At 43.9% G+C, this 20,767-nt stretch overlaps 2 protein-coding genes across 6 annotated transcripts; both read left to right on the top strand.

The window, feature by feature from the left end:
- Positions 1 to 2,972: 2,972 nt before the first annotated feature.
- Positions 2,973 to 9,107, top strand: RBMX2 (RNA binding motif protein X-linked 2). Its single transcript, XM_007434559.3, has 6 exons — positions 2,973 to 3,005; positions 3,597 to 3,712; positions 3,828 to 3,879; positions 5,011 to 5,140; positions 5,513 to 5,693; positions 6,545 to 9,107. The coding sequence occupies exons 1-6, from the start codon at positions 3,001 to 3,003 to the stop codon at positions 6,961 to 6,963; spliced, it is 903 nt and encodes a 300-aa protein (XP_007434621.1). The 5' UTR covers positions 2,973 to 3,000; the 3' UTR covers positions 6,964 to 9,107.
- A 771-nt stretch (positions 9,108 to 9,878) lies between these two features.
- Positions 9,879 to 20,767, top strand: SLC25A14 (solute carrier family 25 member 14). Of its 5 annotated transcripts, XM_088151648.1 has the most exons (10): positions 9,879 to 10,442; positions 13,421 to 13,568; positions 13,776 to 13,870; positions 14,752 to 14,794; positions 15,236 to 15,356; positions 16,653 to 16,748; positions 17,599 to 17,723; positions 18,380 to 18,515; positions 18,824 to 18,904; positions 20,122 to 20,767. In XM_088151648.1, the coding sequence occupies exons 1-10, from the start codon at positions 9,947 to 9,949 to the stop codon at positions 20,161 to 20,163; spliced, it is 1,383 nt and encodes a 460-aa protein (XP_088007774.1). In that variant the 5' UTR covers positions 9,879 to 9,946; the 3' UTR covers positions 20,164 to 20,767. The 5 variants fall into 5 exon arrangements, with proteins under 5 accessions (XP_088007774.1, XP_007434620.2, XP_088007773.1 ...); XM_007434558.4 differs by lacking the exon at positions 14,752 to 14,794 and having other exon boundaries at positions 9,894 to 10,442; positions 15,271 to 15,356; positions 20,122 to 20,759; XM_088151647.1 differs by lacking the exons at positions 9,879 to 10,442; positions 14,752 to 14,794 and adding an exon at positions 10,544 to 10,690 and having other exon boundaries at positions 15,271 to 15,356; positions 20,122 to 20,765.

Here is a 20,767-nt window from a genome sequence, read left to right on the forward strand (position 1 = left end):
GTGGCTTTTTCTTGCCCTCCTCAAGAATCGGTGATGAGCAATCTGGGCCCCTCAATTTCCCTGGCTGGATTCACCTGACATTGACCTGGTTCACACTCGATGCTAAATCTTATGGGGGGTTTATTGAACGAACTGCGTTCAGTTGGGCAGACGTAGCCTGTCAATGAAAAACCACCTCAGGGCCTAGCATGGCCTATGAATCCAGGCAGTGAGGACATCATAGGGTACATTTTGCTGTCTGATTGTAGGCTGAAGTTCAGTTATTTGTTTTGCTTGCAAGCAGTCCTTGGAAAAGTTCCCTCGCAGCATGTGACGGGCAACAAGGGCGTCTGCAGCGGAGAACGGAGCTAAATTGTGTGACTTTGGGCTCCTCCTTACACTGAACCCGTCGACAAAAGGCCTGAATGGCCTTGGATCCCGCGGCATCTTTAAAACTTAAAAACATATTCTCACTTGTAGATGAGAAGTCTCTTCAGCAGATGCATACAGGGTCATCCTCATTTTGGCCAGCATTCCTTACAAAAAGTAGGACTGAATAGTTGCAAAGTTATTCTTGTTACCTAAAGCATAAGATAGGCAAAGCGACTATTCACAAGAACAGTAACTGTTGAGCAGCTGGCAGAGTTTACTGCTATCTGCTAAATCTTACCTTATTACTATGTGACACAAGACGCTTTGACTCACATGTCCACCCTAGAAGTTGTTTCCTCCAAATGTTATTGAAGCAGCATGGAAAATAGCAAAAAGAAAGCGTTCCCACACCTTTTTGGTAATATGATTCAGCCCTTGAATGATGCAGTAGTGATTTGGGGTGGAATAGCTGTTCAAGGTAGGTTTAACATCAGAAGCTGTCCCTGGCCCATCCATGTACACTTTCATATCCATAAGTAATGAATAACTTCTGCCATGTAGTTGGCTCAATCGCTTTGCAGCCTAGCTTCTCCTGCGCTACAGCAATCTGAATTCTTTCAGCAGTTGGGCTTCTACCTTGGACTAAGGAATACATTACACCTTAGTAAACCTATCAGAACGGCTGGGTTCATACAACATGCAAACTCTTTGGTCACATAGCAGGATGTGGGAAGTAGATCAGGCTGTCAGATTTAACGGCTGTTTGGAGCAATGGCTAGGTAAGTTCCAGGTGCTCTAAATTCCCGGGAAAAGCAAAGCAGTATCAGCTTTTAACCCACATCTGACCAACTGATGACTAAAACAATTACTAGCTTGCTTCAAAAGGCATAGCATAATCCCCAAAAATATAATGGCATAGGGCCTGTTTATCATCCATCCCTTGAAGGGTCTGCCCATCCTGTCCAATGTGACAGAGTTGGCACGCTTTGGGTCGCATTGATTGAACTGCATCATCTGATGGGACCCAGGAAGTGAGCCTTCTCTGTTGCAGTGCCTGCGCTCTGAGATTTGCTATTCCCCCCACTCTGACCATGTGAATATGAGCCCTTAAAACCTGGCTCTTCCCTCAGATCCTAGGTTAGGTTAGGTGGTGGGACCCTTCAGGGAAAGTGGTGTGGCTGAGAAGTTTTTGGTTCTGTTTTCTTCAGATGTTCAACACTTCTTGCCCTATTGCTGTGGTTGATTTGCTTTTTAACACGGCACCCCTCCCAGAGTCACTGTGGAGATGGGCAGCCTTGCCAATGTGAGGACTAAATGAATGCCAAAAAACAATGGTGAAATCAGATCCAAGGAGGCATCTGGCCCCAAATCCCTTGACAGTCTTAGTAAAGGTGATGTTCTTTCTGCAGGAGTGAACAAGACATGTTGCTGGTCTGCAGTGGCCATCATCCTTACCCATCATCCTGGCTAAGGTTGACAGATGTTGGAATTTGGAGGAGCAAATGTTGCTCATCCCTGCTTTGTTTGACTTCTTACTTGGGGGGTCCCCCCAATCGGGCACCACTCTCCTGACTACAATGTGCAGAATTCCAAGCTGGAGATTCTGAGAGTTGTCGCTGTCCCGTATCTGGAGGGCCTCAGGCTACAAAAGGTCGTGTTTATGTGCCTTGACAACTCACCACTCAAGTCCCTTTTCCAATCCCCCTGGTATGATGATTGTCTAAGAGCATTTACCCGAGCTTGCCTTATTGGTTTACCAACAGTAATCTTGGAAGGGGAATTTTGTAATATTTGTATGGGAAACATAAGCTGTCCTTGGAGCCCCGGGAGACTGAGACCTTGACTCATCTTCTAGCGTATGCATTGCTCATCTTATCAAGCCATTCAAGTCACCCATACCCATTCTGTTTTCAGTAACACACCAGGTAGATCTGATATAGTTTATACTTTTTCTTTTTGGCCAACTCAGATGCTGCAGCTCATCAGGTCCACCAAATAACTCTTTGGGAATCAGGTTAGCAACCAGTTACTCAGTCCCCGAGATTGGTTTGGGTCTGGCCCATGCTTTTTTGGTGCCAACGTTTCATTTGCTTCGTTATCTTCTTACATTGCATTGATTAGTGACCGTAATAAAGATTTGATTGATATTTGTCCCAAGCACGTGTCTATTCCCTTTTAAAAACCATCTGGGCTAGTGGCCACATTCACACTGTGCAGCAAGAAGTTTAAGAATGGATGGTACACGGCACACAATGAATTCAAATGCACACGTTACAAGCAATTAGCGTCACAAGAGGTGGCTTTAGGTGCATTTCGACCGCCAGTGCAATTCCTCTGCAACCTCCCAAGGCGAACTACAGATTTTTCACCATCGATAAGCGAAGTGCTAGAGCGTAGACATCAAAGAATCGGCCTTTCCTTCTGCACGGAATTTAAGCTTTGTGTTACTCTACACTTTTCTATCTCTATGCTTCTGCTACTGAAATCCACAGGGGGGGAGAATAGGAGGTGAAGCGGAAGGAAGGGAAGTTCGCCATTGATTACAGCACAGGAGGCGCGACCTATCGGAGGGAGGGAAAGGCGGGCTCACGCTTGCGCAGTGCAGCGGGGTGTAGGGCGCATGTGCAAACCCGGGAGGACGCTTTCAGGATGAAGTAAGTGGTGGTTGGATAATGGGAGAGGGTGATGGTAAATATTTTTATGGAGGCGGGAAAAGTGGGAGCAGGGCTTCTTTTTGAATAACTATTCAACTTCGGAACTATCTGTGAATTGGGCTCAGCGTGGAATCGATGAAATGCTAGTGCGGAAGAGGGTTCCTGGGCTTAGGCAGAGTGCGTTTTCATCTAGCAATAACCACTGACATTTTTGTCGCTCCCGCGAAGGCCTAAGCCTTTGAGCTACTAGGATGAGTAGATCACCCTTTTGTAGGGTGGAGGCAAGGGCAGTACCAGGGGGGCTAGAAAATGGGGTAGCCCAGCGTCCAACACTTGCGCCTCAGGAGCCATCCAGGCCCCCTCTTTCAGCCTAACCTCTCTCGCTGGCCTGGTGTGGTGCGGATAGTAGTGGAGGTGGTAGGGTGAAATTTGGGCATGTCACACTCTCCTCTTGGATGAAGGGTGAGCTAAAAGGAGGCAATACAAGTAATTGTTGGGATTGCCAGCTCCTCCTGGAAGGTGAGGGTTTAAAAGGATTGCGACTTGCAGATTGGGACTCATCGTTTTTATTCTTCTTTTTTCTTTCTCTAGCCCGTTAACCAAAGTGAAGCTGATCAATGAGCTGAATGAGCGTGAAGCACAGCTTGGAGTGCAGGATAAGGTCTCCTGGCACGCAGAGTATAGTGACAGCGCCTGGGTGTTTGTGGGTGTGTACATAGAGGCATCTCCCTACGTCAAGCCCCTGTTGCACAGTAGTTTGATTAATCACACAGGCAAATGGCTAAAAATTTAATAATAATTTTCCTTCTTTTCTCCTTCTAGGGGGATTGCCATATGAATTGACTGAAGGGGACATTATCTGTGTATTTTCACAGTAAGGACAATGAAAGCCTAGCTTCAGAAAATGAGGAGGCGTTTATTTATTTGAGATTGCTTTAATATTGCTTTTCAGTTAAAACCAAACCGTAATGCAAATAACAACAATTAACATAAAAAGGGTAATTTGCAAACTTAGCTTAAAAAGTTTACAGTGAAATCGCATACATCTATCTGGAAGTAACTGCTGTTGAGTTGAATAGTGCTTGCTTCAAAATAGGTCAGTGCAGCCTTGCAATTTCAGCAATTATCTTGCTAGTTCTTGTCTTTACCACAGTGCTGCCAGGGAGCTGCTGCTGCTGTTACAGATTTTGCACTCTAAATGTGGAATTTCCTCCATTGGGAAAGTCTATCGATGAACATCAAGTTTTTTAAAAAGCCCTGAACAATAAAAATAATTTTAAAGCTAAGGGCATCAGTTTAGCTAAAACAGCTACAAAAAAGAATGTCAAGTTGAGTGTTTTGTGGGAGAAAACCCAGGCATTTTGGAATAGCAGCTCCTCTAGGGCAGGTTTTCTCTTGAAATTGTTTGCTATTTTGTTTTCAGATTTTTTTGTTTTTAAAGAATTTTAACTTTTTTATTTATTGTTTCTAAGCATGTTAGCTTTATTGTAATGGTTTTATTTAAAAATGTGTTTTTTTTAAACTGCTCTCCTATAACCACCCTGAATTTCTTCAGGGGAAAAGGAGAAGTGTAGAAAATTATAGTCTTTTGGGAATCTTATCAGTGCTTATAGGTACCTGGTTGGTCTACAATGCTGGAAGAGATGTGATCTAGCAAAGTACAGGTAGTCCCCAGTTTAAGAACGAGTTCCGTTCCCAAGGTCTGTCCTTAAGTCAAATATGTAATGAACTCAAACCATTGTGTATTTAACTTGAATCATTGTGTATTTAATTCGAATTTGGTATACTAGGCTCTGTTCTTAACTATGGGTAATCCGTAAACTGGATGTTCTTAACCCAGGGACTACCTAACTGTGTTCTTAGTCTCAGTGTATTGAACAGGGCTGCAGTCTTCAAGCCCTACGTCTACACTTGTATTCTCTCAAACTCATCTCTGCTTGTGCCATTTCCTTCTTGCTGTTTAGACCCAAGAGTAAACATTGTCAACCTTCATTTTTATGTTCAGGTATGGAGAAATTGTGAATATAAACCTGGTACGTGATAAAAAGACGGGGAAATCCAAAGGTTTCTGCTTCATTTGCTATGAAGATCAGCGAAGCACTATTCTTGCAGTTGATAACTTTAATGGGATAAAGGTTAGTTTAGCCCTTGGAGATGCACACGTATCTGGGAATCCTCTGGGCCTTTTGCTGCTCAGGTTGGGCTGTGATATAGTTTCACACAAAGTGTATATTGAGAAACACCAAGGCCTCTTATGAAAGGACGTAGTGAATTTATGCAGGGCTTCAGGGATTGTGGCAGAAAGGGAGCAGCAGGCAGAAAGTCCTCTTTCTCCTATCAGCAAAAATGAAGCCTCTTTCATAATAGTCCAAAGATGATCTCAGGCTTCACAGTTTCTTAAGCCAAAATCCTAATTTGCTTGTATTTGTGGGCTTCCTGCTCACCTAGTTTCAGTGGAGAAAAAAACATTCATAGCTTAAACTCTGGTTATTTCATAATGTTCACAGATAAAGGGAAGGACAATTCGTGTGGATCATGTGGCCAACTATCGCCCACCAAAAGACTCTGAGGACACTGATGAGGTTACAAAGGCCCTCCGAGAGAAGGGATGTGGCATTAAAACCCCTCCTCCAAGTTCAGCTGAATCCTCAGAAGATGGTGAAGTGGAAGTAAAAAAGCACAAGAAAGGTGATACATCTTTTTCTTTCTGTGGCCAGAGTTACACAACCTGGGAAGCTAATTGTTTGTTTAATCACATTTGATTAAGTCACAACTGACTTGATTCACACAATATGCTGTGCTATAATGTGCCTTGATTTAACCAGGCTGCTGTCTGTCTGTGTGCTGTGTGTAAATCTCAATAGTTCTAAAACTATGGAAGCTTCTGGATGTAGGAATCCACAATGTGTGTAGTGTTTCAATGAAAAAGCATCTCTGGAAGTCCAGAATCCTGTTACTTTTCTGCTTTTGAGTTTTATGTCTGACTAGACTAGATTGTACTTGCATCATGATACATGTGATGTTTCAACCTTTTGATTAACTGGAGTGTTTTGAGAAGATGCAAAGGAACCTTGGGATGAGTGAAAAAAGGCTGATTTTTTAATTTTTAAAAACTTGTTGCAATGCAAGATAAAATAGAGCAGTGTTTCTCATTCTAAACAACTTTAAGATGTGTGTGCTTCAGCTCCCACAATTCCCCAGCCAGAATTCTAGAAATTGAAATCCACACATCTTAAAATTGTTGAGATTGAGAAACACTGAAGTAGAGAGTGCTAGTCATTGCTGTTAGAGGAGGCATAATAAATATAAGGGTTAACAGTCAACATTTCTGGGTAAGCAGGAGAAATACAACATTAAAAAAGATCAGTGGATTGGGGAAAGATGGTTTTAGGAGCATTTCCTGTCAAATAGCTTGGAAAGAAAATCATGCAGCTTGAAAGCTAGAAAAAGATTATTGGAAAAATGGAATACCAGGAAATTAAGCAGGCACTGAAAAGCCTCTGAAGGAGATATTTTGATTGCACTTATTGTACTTTCAGAAAAAAAGAAAAAGAAGAAGAAGAAGAAAGAAAAGCGAGCGCATCGGAAACATCTGAAAGAGGAACCTTCTGCAGATGTGCTTTTTTCCAAATCCAGGATTAAAGTGGAAAAGGAGGACCTGGGCTACGAACGCTATGCTGGTACAAACCGGGAAACCTGGGGCAGCACATCTGGACACCAGCACCCAAGCAGGATGCAGCAAGGGCAAGAGCCCAAATATGAGAGTAGGAGAGAGCGATCTCGAGAAAGAGGCACAGAGAGGGACAGACACGAACGCAGAATGCCCTTCAGCGAGGAGAAGTACAAGAAAACGGAGGCCATCAAAGATAGACAGTACGCAGCAGAAAGCAGAAGATCACGTGATCGCTCAGAAAACAGAGACAAGCCTTCCCGGGAGAAGTCCTCAAGCCATTATTAACTCAACTGCTGTGTTCCCTCCTTGCACGTGAAAAAGGGCCGTTGTAAGTTGTACTGTCAGAACATTGGCTCTATGAGATAGGCAGGGGGAGAATGCAGCATGAAACCTTGGAAACGGAGGAGCAAGTTGTGGTCTGTTCTTTGGAGCAGTGGTTTGTCTCTCCAGAAAGGAAAACCGCAAGAAACAAAACAGAGCTGCTCTTTTGCCTCCCAGTTGCAGATAATGCCTGAATTCCAGGTACAGAGCAGCAGTGTGAGCCTTCCATCCCCCACTTCAAAAGCTAGGCTTAATAAATTCACCTTGAACTGTTGCCAGGGTCTGCAGCTTCCCATGCCAGCCTCGTTTCTGCTACTTGGACTTTTGCATTGATCCTTCTTAAGTTGCAATATAATTGTATAGCAAGGGATGGGCAGCCTTTTCAAGGGAGGGGCTGCATTCCTTCAAGTAAGTGGTCAGGAGTGGTGGACTAGACCAAAGCAGAAGGTGTGGTCCATGTCCTTTCTCATCCCCTTGATTCATCCGTTCATCCTCTCTCACACATGCACCCACACATCTCTCTTGCCTCCTCTCTTCTGTGTGTGTGTGTGTGTGTGTGTGTGTGTGTATCTGTCAGCTTGCATTTTCTCACCACCTCTCATATTGTCTGCCTGCTCCTTTTTTGCTTTATTTTTTCCTTTTTTTCAGGCACTTTTTTTTTTTAGCAGTGATGGAAAACATACACAACATGCTGCTTCTGTTTCTGTTTGCAGCAGCAGCTGATTTTTTTCTGATAAGGGAGATGTGCCAATTGCAGCCTTATCAGGGGCAGAAGGCCCTGGCAAATGTGACTTAGGCCCTTATCACAAGTAGACGAGGCTACTGAACACATTTTACATGCACTTACTTTTGAATATTAGCCGGAAACTGTAAATCGATACAAAATGCAACCACCACCTGTTGGGGGGTGGGAGCCCGTTGTGAGCACTGCATTGGCTTCCCGGCGCAGTTCAAAGTGCTGGTTGTAATTGATAAAGCCCCACAAGCCGCTGGTCCCAGATTTCTTCAAGGCTGCCTCCTCCAGGTGAAACCCACTTGTCCTGGACTCTTCTCCCAAGTGGAGATGCAAACATTAGGCGAGGTGAGGGGGTGGGAGCTCAGCAATAATGTGTTTCTGTGGGGGGCTCCCCCCTTGCAGAACAGCCTCCACCTAGCACCCTGGTTGATATTCACCTCGGCATCATTGCAAAAGGCAGTTAAAACTTTTCTGTGGGGCTTTCAAGGTACAGCTGCTGCTATGCACATTGGGGATGACTTCTGCAATGGTTACCTTATTGTTCATTGAGGGTTGCATCTTTGTAATTTTAAAATGTTTGGTTTCTCTGCTGAAAAACTGCCATGAGCTGGTCTGATTTGACGGTACATAAATAGGCTGAGCAGAAGAAATATGCAGGATGTGAATTGGCAGCCAAGGAACCAGAGCAAAAGTTCCCAAGCCCAGGGCTGTATTTAGTCCCAAAAAGGCTTATCGTGACCTTAAAGAGCTCCAAATTATATTTATCAAATTGTAAATCTGAATATGTCAGCAGAATATGTCAGTTTTTAAAGACAGAGACTAAAGTATTACTGTATTATGTATTCGTTATATTTACTTTTAATTTAAAAAATAGTGGAAATCAGATCCATTAATTTGTCTTGACTCCACCACCCTTTTTGGGAGCGGGCCCTGGTACATAATTAAAAGTACAAATATAACAAGCTGTGTACCTCCACCCTAAACAATCAAGACCTGACATGTTTAATCAACCCAGAAGACTTTCACAGAAGATAATGTGTTTTGGATATAAATTATGTCTTTGTAATCTTTGAACCCTGTTCCCCTCCCCTACACAGATAATGAGAAGAGAGTAATTGTATTTTTAAATAATATTTTGATTAAGGGACCTAAGGTTATCCCCCCCAAAAGAATAAAACAAAAAAAAGAAAACCTGTTAACTTCATTTACCTATTGAGAAACTCTGATGTATGCTGAAGCCAGACTTCCCACCAAACGAGTTGCTAGGATGGCACTGATGCTAACAACTGAATTAGCTTTCTGTTGTTTTATTGACGGAAGGGAGGGTGCATTTCTCCTTGCCTCCAACTAAAACAATGTGCCTCAGAGTATTGTCGAAGGCTTTCACGGCCGGAATACAATGGCTGGTGTGGGTCTCCCAGGCCGTGTGGCCGTGTTCTGGAAGTCTTGTTTCCTAACGTTTCGCCAGCATCTGCGACCGGCATCTTCAGAGTGCAGGAGCACAGACAGGAGCGGTTCTCTCTGTGCCCAGGATGATGTGACCCTTTTGTGGGTATTTATGGGTCACATCATCCTGGGCGCAGAGAGAACCGCTCCTGTCCGTGCTCCTGTCCTCTGAAGATGCCGGTCGCAGATGCTGGCGAAACACTAGGAACCCAAACTTCCAGAACACGGCCACACAGCCCGGGAGACCCACACCAGCCACTGTGCCTCAGACTTTATGGGAGGGTCGGGCAAGTGCTGCTGAATTGCCAGGAGAGCAAGGAAGCAATAAACCCTAACCCGTAGTGTGATAAGGCAACATTGGTTTGCAAATGACAGTTGACGGAATTAACTCGTTTTCTGAGTCTGCACACTACACTGAACCGTAGAGCAATGGAACGGAATGGCTTCACACAACATGCGAGGCAGAAAAGAGAAAGCTAGCCGAGCTGTGCCCGTTGCATGAACGCATCCGCTAGGCCTCTGGCTGGCTGGTCTAAGCGTCTGTCGATGCGGCCGGGTCCTCCGTTCGTATTCCTAGGAAGGCGAGCGCCCCGCCGCATCGTGCCTCCGGTCCCTCCGTTTGTGAATGCCAACCGGGGGAACCTGAATAAGCCAGATTTCCCCTATCGCAGATGGATCTTGAGCCTGCTCCTCGGCCCTTGCGGAGGACCAGCCCAAGATGGCTTTTCTGTATCTCCCGCCGGTCTCCCTCCCGGTTCGCGGGCGATGGAAAGGTGCCCTTGCCCCGGGCTAAGCGCTCTCTTCCCTCCGGGCTCCGCCCCTCTTCGTTTAGCCACGCCTCCCCTGATCTTGCGGAGAACCCTTACCGGAGAAGGAGGCGGGGCAGGCGCTTCTTCTCCTGGCGAGACTTTTGGGCTCCGCCGCTCTCCCATTGGCCAGTTCATCCCCAACCCACGGGCACGTCCAGGCGGCTCGTCCAATCACAAGCCTCGAGGTTGTCCTCCGCATTTTCCGAGCCTCCCGAGAGCGAACCCCTTTATTTTAATACTTTTGGCCTCTCCTGGCTGCCGTCTGCACCATCTCGAATCCTCTCTGGCCGGGGAAGAAACGAGGGAGCGCGGCTCGCGCGCAGGAAGAACGAAGCTGCACCGGGAAAGGGGGGAGGGGGCCCGCCGGCTCCCTTCCTCCTCAGCCGCAATGTCCGCACTGAGCTGGAAGCCGTTTGTCTACGGCGGGTTGGCCTCGCTCGTGGCCGAATTCGGTAGGTGAGATGGAGAGGAAAGGCCGGGCCACGTGCGCATGCGCTGTTTATTCGACCCACCCCTTTCGCGTTACCGGGCAGTAGGCCACGCCCTTTCTCCGGCGCCTAGCAACGCCCTAGCCCGGCTCCGTTCCTGGCCCGCGCACTTGGCCAGCGCCTTTCGCTGCGCTGGCGGGTGGTCGGGCTACTCTGTGTCGGTCCGCGGAGACCTGGCGAGGAAGGGCAGGGAAGTCCGTGGGACGGAGCAGGTCCTGGTCCAGCCCCCACCCCCCTTTAACCGTCCAGCAGGTGACCTTGGGCCGTCCAGTGGCACCGCCCGCCTGGCCTAACCGCAGGATGCTGAGAGGATACGCGGGGAGCGGGAGGGAGAGTTGTCCCGAGGCCTTCGGCTCTTTGGAAGAAAAAGAGGATACGAAGGAAGCTGCGTGGAGATAAAGAGCCATATTGGGACAGGGGAGAAGCTGGCCTGAGTCCCTGGGCGACCTTGGATCAGACCTCCTTCAGGCTAATCTACCTTGTCGGGCTGTTGTTGTTGTTGTTGTTATTAGATTTTTTTATCCCACCTTTTTTTATAACTAAAGGTGGCAAACATACCTAATACTCCCTCCTCCTCCTATTTTCCCCACAACAACAACCCTGTGAGGTGGGCTGGGCTGAGAGAGAGTGACTGGCCCCAAGTCACCCAGCTGGCTTTTATGCCTAAGGGAAGTCTAGAACTCACAGTCTCCTGCTTTCTAGGCCAGCACCTTAACCACTATACCAAACTGGTTATAAAGAAAGCAGAGTGGGAAAAACTGAGGTCGTTAGACAAAGATGAGGCTCTTGGTCCTTTTTAGCCCACCAATGAGTTTTGGCTGTGGGGCAAAACCTTTTTTGGACATGAGATTTTATCACTAGTGGTCGGCCAGAAAGGAACAAGAGCCAAAAAGGGCTGTAGAAATATAAGTAAGTTTTTAAAGCAGGTTCAGTGATGCCAAGGTTTTGGCTAGGAGGCCTCCTGCTTCCTTCTCCAGTTTGGACTCCCAAAGCCAAAATGCCTGTTTCCCCAACCTTTGTCACTACTAGATGGGTGAATCAGCTCTTAGGATTTTGAGAGTTCAGATCCTCCATGTGAAAGTAAGCAAAGTTGGGAAACACTGGCAAGATCTAGTATGAGGGCACAAGCTGTGTGGTTTTATTCAGCGTGCCCAGCTGGATGGCAACCCCTGAACTTGGCTGATCTCAAAAAGTTAAGCAGCATCAGATCTAGTTAGTAATTGATGAGAGACTCAAGCAAATCCAGCTTGGAAGGCTAGATTGGGAAGTCTTTGCCTTTACAGTGGTACCTCGGGTCACGAACTTAATTCGTTCCGTGACTCTGGTCGCGACCCAAATCAAATTTTCCCATAAGGTTCAATGTAAATACGGTTAATCCGTTCTGAACCATATGTATTTTTTTTTAAACCACAAAAATATGACACAAAGTACAGTACAAAGAGAGAGAACACTAACCTTGCCCGAGGCGTGGAGGACAGGAAGGCGGGTGGGGAGGCAGTTATTGTTTGGAGGGAAAGTCCCCCTCCCTACAGGAAGCCACAACCACGTGTCACGGCAGGGAAAATGGCCACGGATCCTGTTTGTCACCCGGTGCGGAGTTCGCGAACGGAAGCAAAATTTTGCGAACGGTGCTGTTCATGACCCAAATTGTTCATGAACAGAAGCGTTCATGACCCAAGGTACCACTGTATTTTGTAAACACGCTTGCATGTAAATCCTCACAAGCATGCAGTCAGTATTATAACATGCCTACGTTTTTCTATGACTGTGCAGTTATGTAGGCTTATAGTCTTAACTTTTTTTTAAAAAGCCTCTTTCAAGTTCTACACCTGATGATTTGGTGAAATGCCCATGTAGGTTTCTTAGCCATTGTAGATTGCTACTGTCTTCTTCCAGGAAGTTTTTTTTTCCAATTCCCAGTCTAGCTTACAGCCCTGATACCTTTGGAGGTCTTCCATCCTAGTACTAACCAGGTTCAACTCTACTTAGCTTTTCAAGATCTGCTAAGGAAGGGAACAGGAAAACAAGCTAATTAGGAACTAGTTGTTATAGTACTTTTTCAGAATTAGATTGTTATTTTATGCTTTACGTGAAAGTACAATTAAAGTGTCTTGGAAACTGAGGTTGATCAAAATTGTACTATTTAAAATGTTGGCAATCAGATGTCCATGAAATCACATTGTATCCATCCTACTTAAGGTTGCAGTTCAAAATATGATTAGCCACATTTAAAGCCCTAAGTAGCATTCATCTAATAGAGTGGGCTTTAATCTTCATATTATGGTCTTATCCACGGTTAACAGTCATGATTTGCCCAATTAATTCAGTTTACTGGGATTACAGATACACTCAGCCATTAACTACACAAGCTGGGTTCACATAATATCCTAGGTTATAATGTAGTTGGCTAATTTGTCATTGAGAAACTGAAAATGCAGCATACATATTGAAAAGATAGTAGCAATAGCCACATTGCTCAGCAATATTTGCGAAGTGCTTATCATCACAGTGTCAGAGTTTTTGCTGTGCAAATGCAAGTGTGATACCTTATTGTCACAGGAGCTGATGTGAAGCTTATGGAAAGTTTCACCCTAGAATGTTAACAGTTCCCCTTTGCTAAGTAAAATAAGACTGGTATTCATTAGGCTTGTACTCCTGAAGATCAGTTAGTCTGAGTCTGGACAAAATTTAGGTGGAAGACCATCAGAGAATTCCACTGATGTTCTTTACAGCTCCTTGGGCGCTTGTACAATGAAGAATAGCAAATCTTATTAGATCAAGACGGATGGCTTGGCAAACCATCTTGGGCTCTAGGAAGAAAGGCAGGTCTGTGACTGTGCCATAGTCCATCCTACAAATTGTGGAACAGCTAGCATGATAGAGCAGTCACTGAATTACTTCTTAGGTATTGCTATGTGATTCATTGGCCTCTTCTTTCCTAGGGACCTTCCCTGTGGATCTCACCAAAACACGACTTCAAGTCCAAGGCCAAAGCATTGATGCCCGTTTCCGAGAGATCAAGTATCGGGGCATGTTTCATGCCTTGTTCCGCATCTCCAGAGAAGAGGGCATTCTGGCACTGTACTCTGGGTGAGTACAGCTCCTTTCTGTTCCTCTCCTGTATGTACAGCTTCTTTCCTGCCATATACAGCTATGTAGTTGGGTTCACATGAAATACTAACCCATAGCATGAGTTGTGTGGTTTAGGGTTGTTTGTTGTAGGGCTTGGCTAAAATGAAGTGTGGGAGTGCTGCTGTTTTCCTAAATAGGTCCATTGTTGTTCTTTGTCTATTGTAGAATTGCACCAGCATTATTAAGACAAGCATCTTATGGCACCATAAAGATTGGTATATACCAGAGTTTGAAACGACTTTTTGTGAACCGTTTGGAAGGTTGGTATGCTAAGAAAACATTGTAGGTCTTTTTTCCCCCTCACAAAGCTATAAAGTGTCAGGTATATTAGCAGTCCTGTATGGATAATCGATTTATCTGGGTGTGGCTCACATGAGCTGCTTGGACTTTCAGATTCCCAAGGTGGGAAAATAAAGCACTAAAAATGCAGAATTGCACCTAAAAGCGGGATAGAAAATCACCTATGTTCTGTATCAAGTGCTTTCTTTTTTTTTTTTCCCCGAGGCAGTGTGAATTATGTTTTTCTCTTCTTAATCTTTACCTCTGATTCTTTCTACATCATTTTGGCGTGTATTGTCACTTGTTTCATTGCACTCAGGCCCTAAATGGTGTTCATTATCCATCTTCATCAATAGCTGCTATATGAAGCAGAAATTGGTATGGAGCACACCAGGGTAAGCCTGCGTGGATGTTTCTATCAGAGAGAACATAGATGCTTTTCTAGATGAAACTGATTTGATGAAGAGCAATGCTCTTTCACAGAGGCAGGAAAATTGCTGCAACAAGCAAAGTTCAGGCCTTCATTCCAGCTATTTGCTGCTTCTTGGTTTCCTCTTGATCCATTTTTTGACATCCTCATACATCTAGATCAAGTCTCTGGGTGTATAGTTCTCTTATTTCCTTTATGAAGATTAAAATTCAGGACTTTTCCTCTTAAAAACACACATCAGAAGTCAGTAATTTTGGCGCTTGTTCCAAAATTGAAAACAGTGGAATGTCACATTGATAAAGATCCAGGTGTTATGCTCCCTTGCCTGTCTTTTCATCACCCAGCAAAGTTGCCTCTGTCTACACTATCACATGTGCTGTGTTGTGGTCTCTGCTTATGGGAACTATGTCCTAAATGTTTGTTTTCCTGCAGGCCCTGGGCAGCCAGTGACCCGGTCTCTTTGGAGAGTGCTGCGGTCAGTACCCTGCCCTTCCCAGCCTAACTCTGCTCTAACTCTTGGCTTTTCCTTTCTGAACTAACTGCCTAATCTCATTTACTGGATTTTTTGGTTCTAGCTCTCAGATTCTACTGAATCTCTATCAAAAATTCTTTGAGCATATACCTCTCAGGAAGCTTAAGGGATTGGGTGGCATTCCTTTAGAATCTAACAATTCTGGAAAAAGCAAGATAATTGGTAATCTAATTCCTGCTTTAACAATCTAGAAAAATATTTTGATTGGAATCTGCAGGTGTATAATATCTCCGTGATGCCTTAGGTCCAAGAAAGAGATGGTTAGAAAATTTGAGCACCTGGTCTTTCCCTAAAAATAAATAAATAATTAATAAATAAATAATCTTTTTCATCTTTACTTTTCCTTCCTGAAATCTACTTCTTTTGCTTTTTCTTGTTGATCAGAGTTTTGGGTTATATCTTGTCCTTCCTAATTGCAGATGAAACATTATTGATCAATGTCATCTGTGGAGTGATTTCAGGGGTGATCTCCTCAGCTCTGGCTAATCCAACAGATGTATTAAAGGTAAGAGGGGTCTGCTTTGCTGGATACTTGTTGCTTTTGCATGCTGCCTCTGCTCATCCCTGGTCTGTGGGTGCTTTTTATTTTTACTCCCAAGCCCCTGACATTGCTGTAGTTGCTATTCGATATATGCCTTCTCTTAATGTCAAAGAAAAGATGACTAGAGAAAGGAACGGTGTGAATACAGTATTGTTCAGTGTTGCATTGGTGTGATTGGCTTCCTCTTATCCTAACAGGGAAGAAATGTAAAGCGATGCTCCTCAATGTTTTCAGGTTCAGGATTCATTATTAACTACAGCCAATAACATGAAATACAAGCATAAGTACATGCACACTTGAAGACACGACCATCTTCTTTCTTTTGACTGAACAGAATCAAAAGAAAGATTTCTGTACCTTTTAAAAGCTGTGCAGTAAACGAGAATTTTGGTAATTGCACATTCTCATTCAGGACTGAGAAGAGCTACCTTCATAAGAAAATTCTGTCTTTTACACAACTTTTTAAAGCTATAGGAGGCTGTTCTTCCACCTGACCATCCTTTCCCTGTATATTTCTCTTACCCCACAAAACAAAAAACCCCATAGTGGTGATACAATTTTAGGTTAGAGCAGCAGCAGCATTGTGTGGTCATCATCTTAATTTTAGAAATCCTCTATAAATGATCAGTTCAGATCTCTTGCAAGAGTGAGCTTTCCCTAACCTGGCAGTTTGCTTAGTAGGATGGAAGAAGGAAGGAATACTGTTGTTATTATCATTGGCTTTGGCCTCTTCACCAGTAGGGACAGGGACCAATTAGCCAGGGAGATGGTAGGTTCACCTACATGGTATTTGCCCAGGTGGAAGCTAGATAGACAACTGGATTATTGCCCTTAGCAAAGGGTTGGACGTAACGGCTTTTTCTAACTCTATAACTTTATGATTCTAGCAGCACCACTCTATCAATAGATTATATCCTAAGGAATCTGCCTATTAAAACTATTAGAGCATGATCTTGTGGACGTGATCCCAGCTATTGAAGACTAGCAGATGCCCTTTCCCAATCTATGCTAGCATGGAATTCTCGAAGCTGTAATCTCTACCCACCTAGAGAGCATCAGGTTGAAGAAGACTGGTGTAAAGCAAATGATTATAGAGAAAGTGGGAAGCAGCTGTAGAAGCTTGGGTTGCCATACAAGGCTGGGAATATTCATGCTCAGTATCTTGACCTCCAAGCAATTATGTTGGGTCATAGGTGGCTCTCATATTTCCATCAACTTCCCTGCTAACAAAGGCCCTTGCAGATGTCTCTTCATTTTTAGATTCGAATGCAAGCTCAGGGCAGCCTGTTCCAGGGGGGGATGATTGGAAGCTTCATAGACATCTACCAGCAAGAAGGCACTCGGGGCCTCTGGAGGGTAAGGGCTTCTTGTATTCCCTCCCACTATCCATGTGTTTTGTTGTTGCTTCCAAAGAAAAATGTGGAGAAGGCTTATCTAAGACAATGTATTTTATTTTTTGTTATTGTATTTATATTCTGATTTTCCTCTGGGTGCTCAAGGTAGCACTCAAAAGAATCATCCCTCATTTTATTGTTACTTCAACAATGCTGTGAGATTGGTTGGGCTGAGAGAGAGTATTACTGGCTCAGACTTACCCAGTGCCCTCCACAATTAAGTGGTCCATTCAGCTTAAAGACTGTTGTTGCGTTTAAGGTTCAGTCCTTATGCAGATGTGACAGCTGGTAGCCAAGTCTAGAATTTTTAGAATCACAGTTGTGTATAAAAGAAATTTCTAAACATGGTTGCAGCAGTCTCAAAAATTAAAAAATGTTGAGAGAGAGATCTCTAGTAGTGAAGAGGAGTTTTAATACTGTTCCTCTTAACTCAAGTGTTGTCCTTCTTCCCAATTTTCAGTGAACAGCCAATAAGACCCTAATTCTCTAGAGGAAAGGGAATTGCAAGGAAAGAAAGCAAAATAATATAAACCAGAATAATACATAGCAATTAATACATTTTAATTTTCTGTAATGGAATCAGGATTTTGCCAAAGGGGAGAATAGGAAATCACGTGTAAAGATCTATCTTTTCTAAGAATCTTGAGATTAGATCTAAGAGCCAGTGGACCTTTTTTTCCTTTGAAAAATGAAGTATCCTGCAATCATCAAAGCAGTTAAGGATGGGATGAACGGAAGTTGTAAGATGGTGGGTCTTTGATGGTGATGTTGTAGTTAAACTCATTCTAACTTCTGGTCTTTTCATTGGCCAGGGTGTGGTCCCCACTGCTCAGCGAGCTGCTATTGTGGTGGGGGTTGAGTTACCAGTCTATGACATCACCAAGAAGCACTTAATACTTTCAGGACTCATGGGGGACACAATCCTCACTCATTTTATGTGAGTACCTGCCACTGTTCTGTGTGATTAACCTAAATGCACTCTTCTCAAGATTCGTGGGCTGTGAAGAGAGACATGTGTTTCCCAAATTGTGGGCATGGAGTAGTCAAGAGCTCATATTTCAGCTTTTGGCAATGTTGAGCTTTCCCTATGACTTCTGGAGGTCATGCATTTTTCCCGTGAGTGGATTCAGGCATTGCACTAAACCATATTGTGGGCTTGTTTAGTTTTGACTTAATGTGATACGTGAACCCAGCTATATGATTTATAAACCAGGACATATGGCTTAATACTATGTGTGATCCAGGCCTTATGGCATTTAAATATGATGAAAACGAATGTGAACCCATGTGAGAAATTATAAGCAGCAAGAGAGACTTATGCTGCTTTCCCAAAGCCATCTTTAGGTGAGGGACCTACATTACCTGTTCTTAAAGTTTTATGTGAGTTGTGGAAAACTCAGAGGAAGAGTTGGTTGTTCTACATGCAATTAAAATTTGTGGTTTCCTTCACACATTTTCTCCAACACTTGACAAAAATTATATTAGGGCTGTTCCTGAAAGTAGTACACCACAGAAGGAAGGAATTCACAACCTCCAGTAACTCTGTTAGGTGCACCAACTTTTAAATGGTGTCTTCTATGCTTGCCTGTCTAGTTCTAGTTTTACCTGTGGACTTGCTGGTGCCGTTGCTTCTAATCCAGTGGATGTCGTTCGAACCCGCATGATGAATCAGCGGGCCATAGTGGGGAGTGTGGATCTCTATAGGGGAACACTGGATGGCCTGGTAAAGGTAAGGACTACAGTGTAACCATCCTAAGGGGGTCAGGGTAGGGTGCCCGGTGTAGTGGTTCAGGTGTTGGACTAGTAATGGGGACACCCTGGTTCATTTCTATCCTAAGTTATGGAAATGCACTCTCTCTGCCCTACTTTTCTTTCTGTGGTGGAGCAGGTTGTAGGGATAAAATGGGAGATTCTTTGTGGGAAGCTTCAAGCTCCTACAGAAAGGCAGGATATAAATCTAATAAATAAATGCTGGGGGTAACACGGAAGGTGTGGATCAGAGTGCATTTTGAATGTGGTTTCTTATCGCCTTTACAGACTTGGAAAAGTGAGGGTTTCTTTGCACTTTACAAAGGATTCTGGCCAAATTGGTTGAGACTTGGTCCCTGGAATATCATTGTATCCTTTTGTGTGCAAGACAGAGGCATTGTCATGCAGGGGAGGCTGGGGAACATTTTTGAAGCAATTATTGGTCATAGCCAAGAGATACATCATTCTGTGGCAAGTTTCCAGCAAAGGCTGAATCATAAGTTACCCAAGCCAATTCTGACCTAATTTAGCATGTTGTGTGAACCTCTTTGTAAATATATACCAGAAGCCTCCTTGTTATTGAGTTGGGTGACTTTTGTGAACTTGTATGTTAAAAGACTACACTTGTACTACGTACTTAATTTGGTTGCTGCATTCACTCATTTTATGTGTTTACACAATATTTTGAATGAAAAACTGATCAAACAAGTTTGATTCACACAACATGCTGAATCACAAAAGCCAACAAAGCTAGGGTTAAATTTAGGCGCCCTTGATCTGTTGTGCAAAGGCAGCTTCTACATTTTTAACTAACCTGATTAAGGGTACATTATAACCCAACTTATGCAATTTCATGGGAACTGTAACTCTTGGAATGGCAAGAATGTTTTTCTTTTCTTTAAATATAATTTAGCCTTCCAGAACTATTTGCTCTGCAGAGACATTTGAACAGTGCACTTTTGTTCGGGGTGTGCTGATTTAGATAGCACACATGAATTTGTGAGTTGTATAATTGTGCTGCACATTTCAAAGGGTAGAGAAGTTATAGTGCAGTGGTAAGAAGTCAGATCCTATCCTTAGCAAATCCGGTTCCTGGATCTTTTGGGGCTTGGAAAAGACCTCTGCTTAAGTGATTTGGAGAACCCTGCCAATTTTGTAAGGCAACTTCACATATTTATTATGTATTCAGGGTATTAGCTCACCTTTGGATAGCTATCCAGAGTTGTCCTTTCCACTTAAACGATAGACAATGTCTTTTCCCCTTTTCCTGCCATGGATGGGGGAAATGTGGCTCTCCTACATCAGTATCACAGATGATGACCAGCCATTATAATTCCAAGTTGGGGGCGGGGGGGAAATCAGGGCTATTTATTTGTTTATTGCTTTTAATTTCTGCCTTCTTTTTAGACCCACTAATATATTCCCTTGATTTCTGCAATTCTAACTGCATAAGTCTGGGCTCTTGGGATCTTTGAAATGCAAAACTAGAAATGTTACTTAGCTAAAAATGAGACAGAGAGGAGGGAGGGAGGGAGGGAGGGATAAGAAATTCCTCTTTTGAAGGTATTTCTTTAACTCAGTGTCAGTTTTTTATCACCTACGAGCAGCTGAAGAGGCTTCCTTTTTAAGGCGCCCATTTGGATTGGTAATCCAGCTGCCCTTCCTGCTCCCCTCCATTCCTGCATCTTCATGTTTTTTGTTTTTTGCCTACATGGACTCTGTCTTATCACCCCCGTGCTGAGTGCTCAGCATTGGGAGTGTGGCTTGAGGGGAAGGAGAGGATGGGTCCACAAATACAGTATTCAGAGCCTCGTGCACGTGCTTTCCCCCAAGAGGCAAAGGTGGAACATGAAGGGAGGGCACTTAGGTCTGTGTTTGTATCTTCCATGAAGAGCTGTGAGTCAACGATCCTTTTCACTGCAATGTGGCTTTTGCAGTAGGCAACCCCACTCCCTTTGTCCCATGCCAGAGGCCAAGAGGGAAGTCAAGAGGGCTGCTACAGTCCTTCCATCGTCATGTTACCCTATTAAACTATTTATTGGAATCAAATCCTGTGGTGTATGTGTGTGTGAATGTTTCTGCAAACATTAAGTTTTCTAAACATAGGGCAGGTGCCTGCATGCGTAAACAACAGGTCTCTTTTTAAAAGGAGGAAATCAGAATTGCCTGTCCAGCTACATGATTTATACACTTGCCAAATTAATGTCACTGAGTCCTGGACCTGGAACTGTT

Source organism: Python bivittatus, unplaced genomic scaffold (genome assembly GCF_059951505.1).
Source record: "Python bivittatus isolate LINGU-HERP-01145 unplaced genomic scaffold, Pbiv_v1 ctg000670_np1212, whole genome shotgun sequence".
In the NCBI taxonomy this organism is placed as follows: domain Eukaryota; kingdom Metazoa; phylum Chordata; class Lepidosauria; order Squamata; family Pythonidae; genus Python; species Python bivittatus.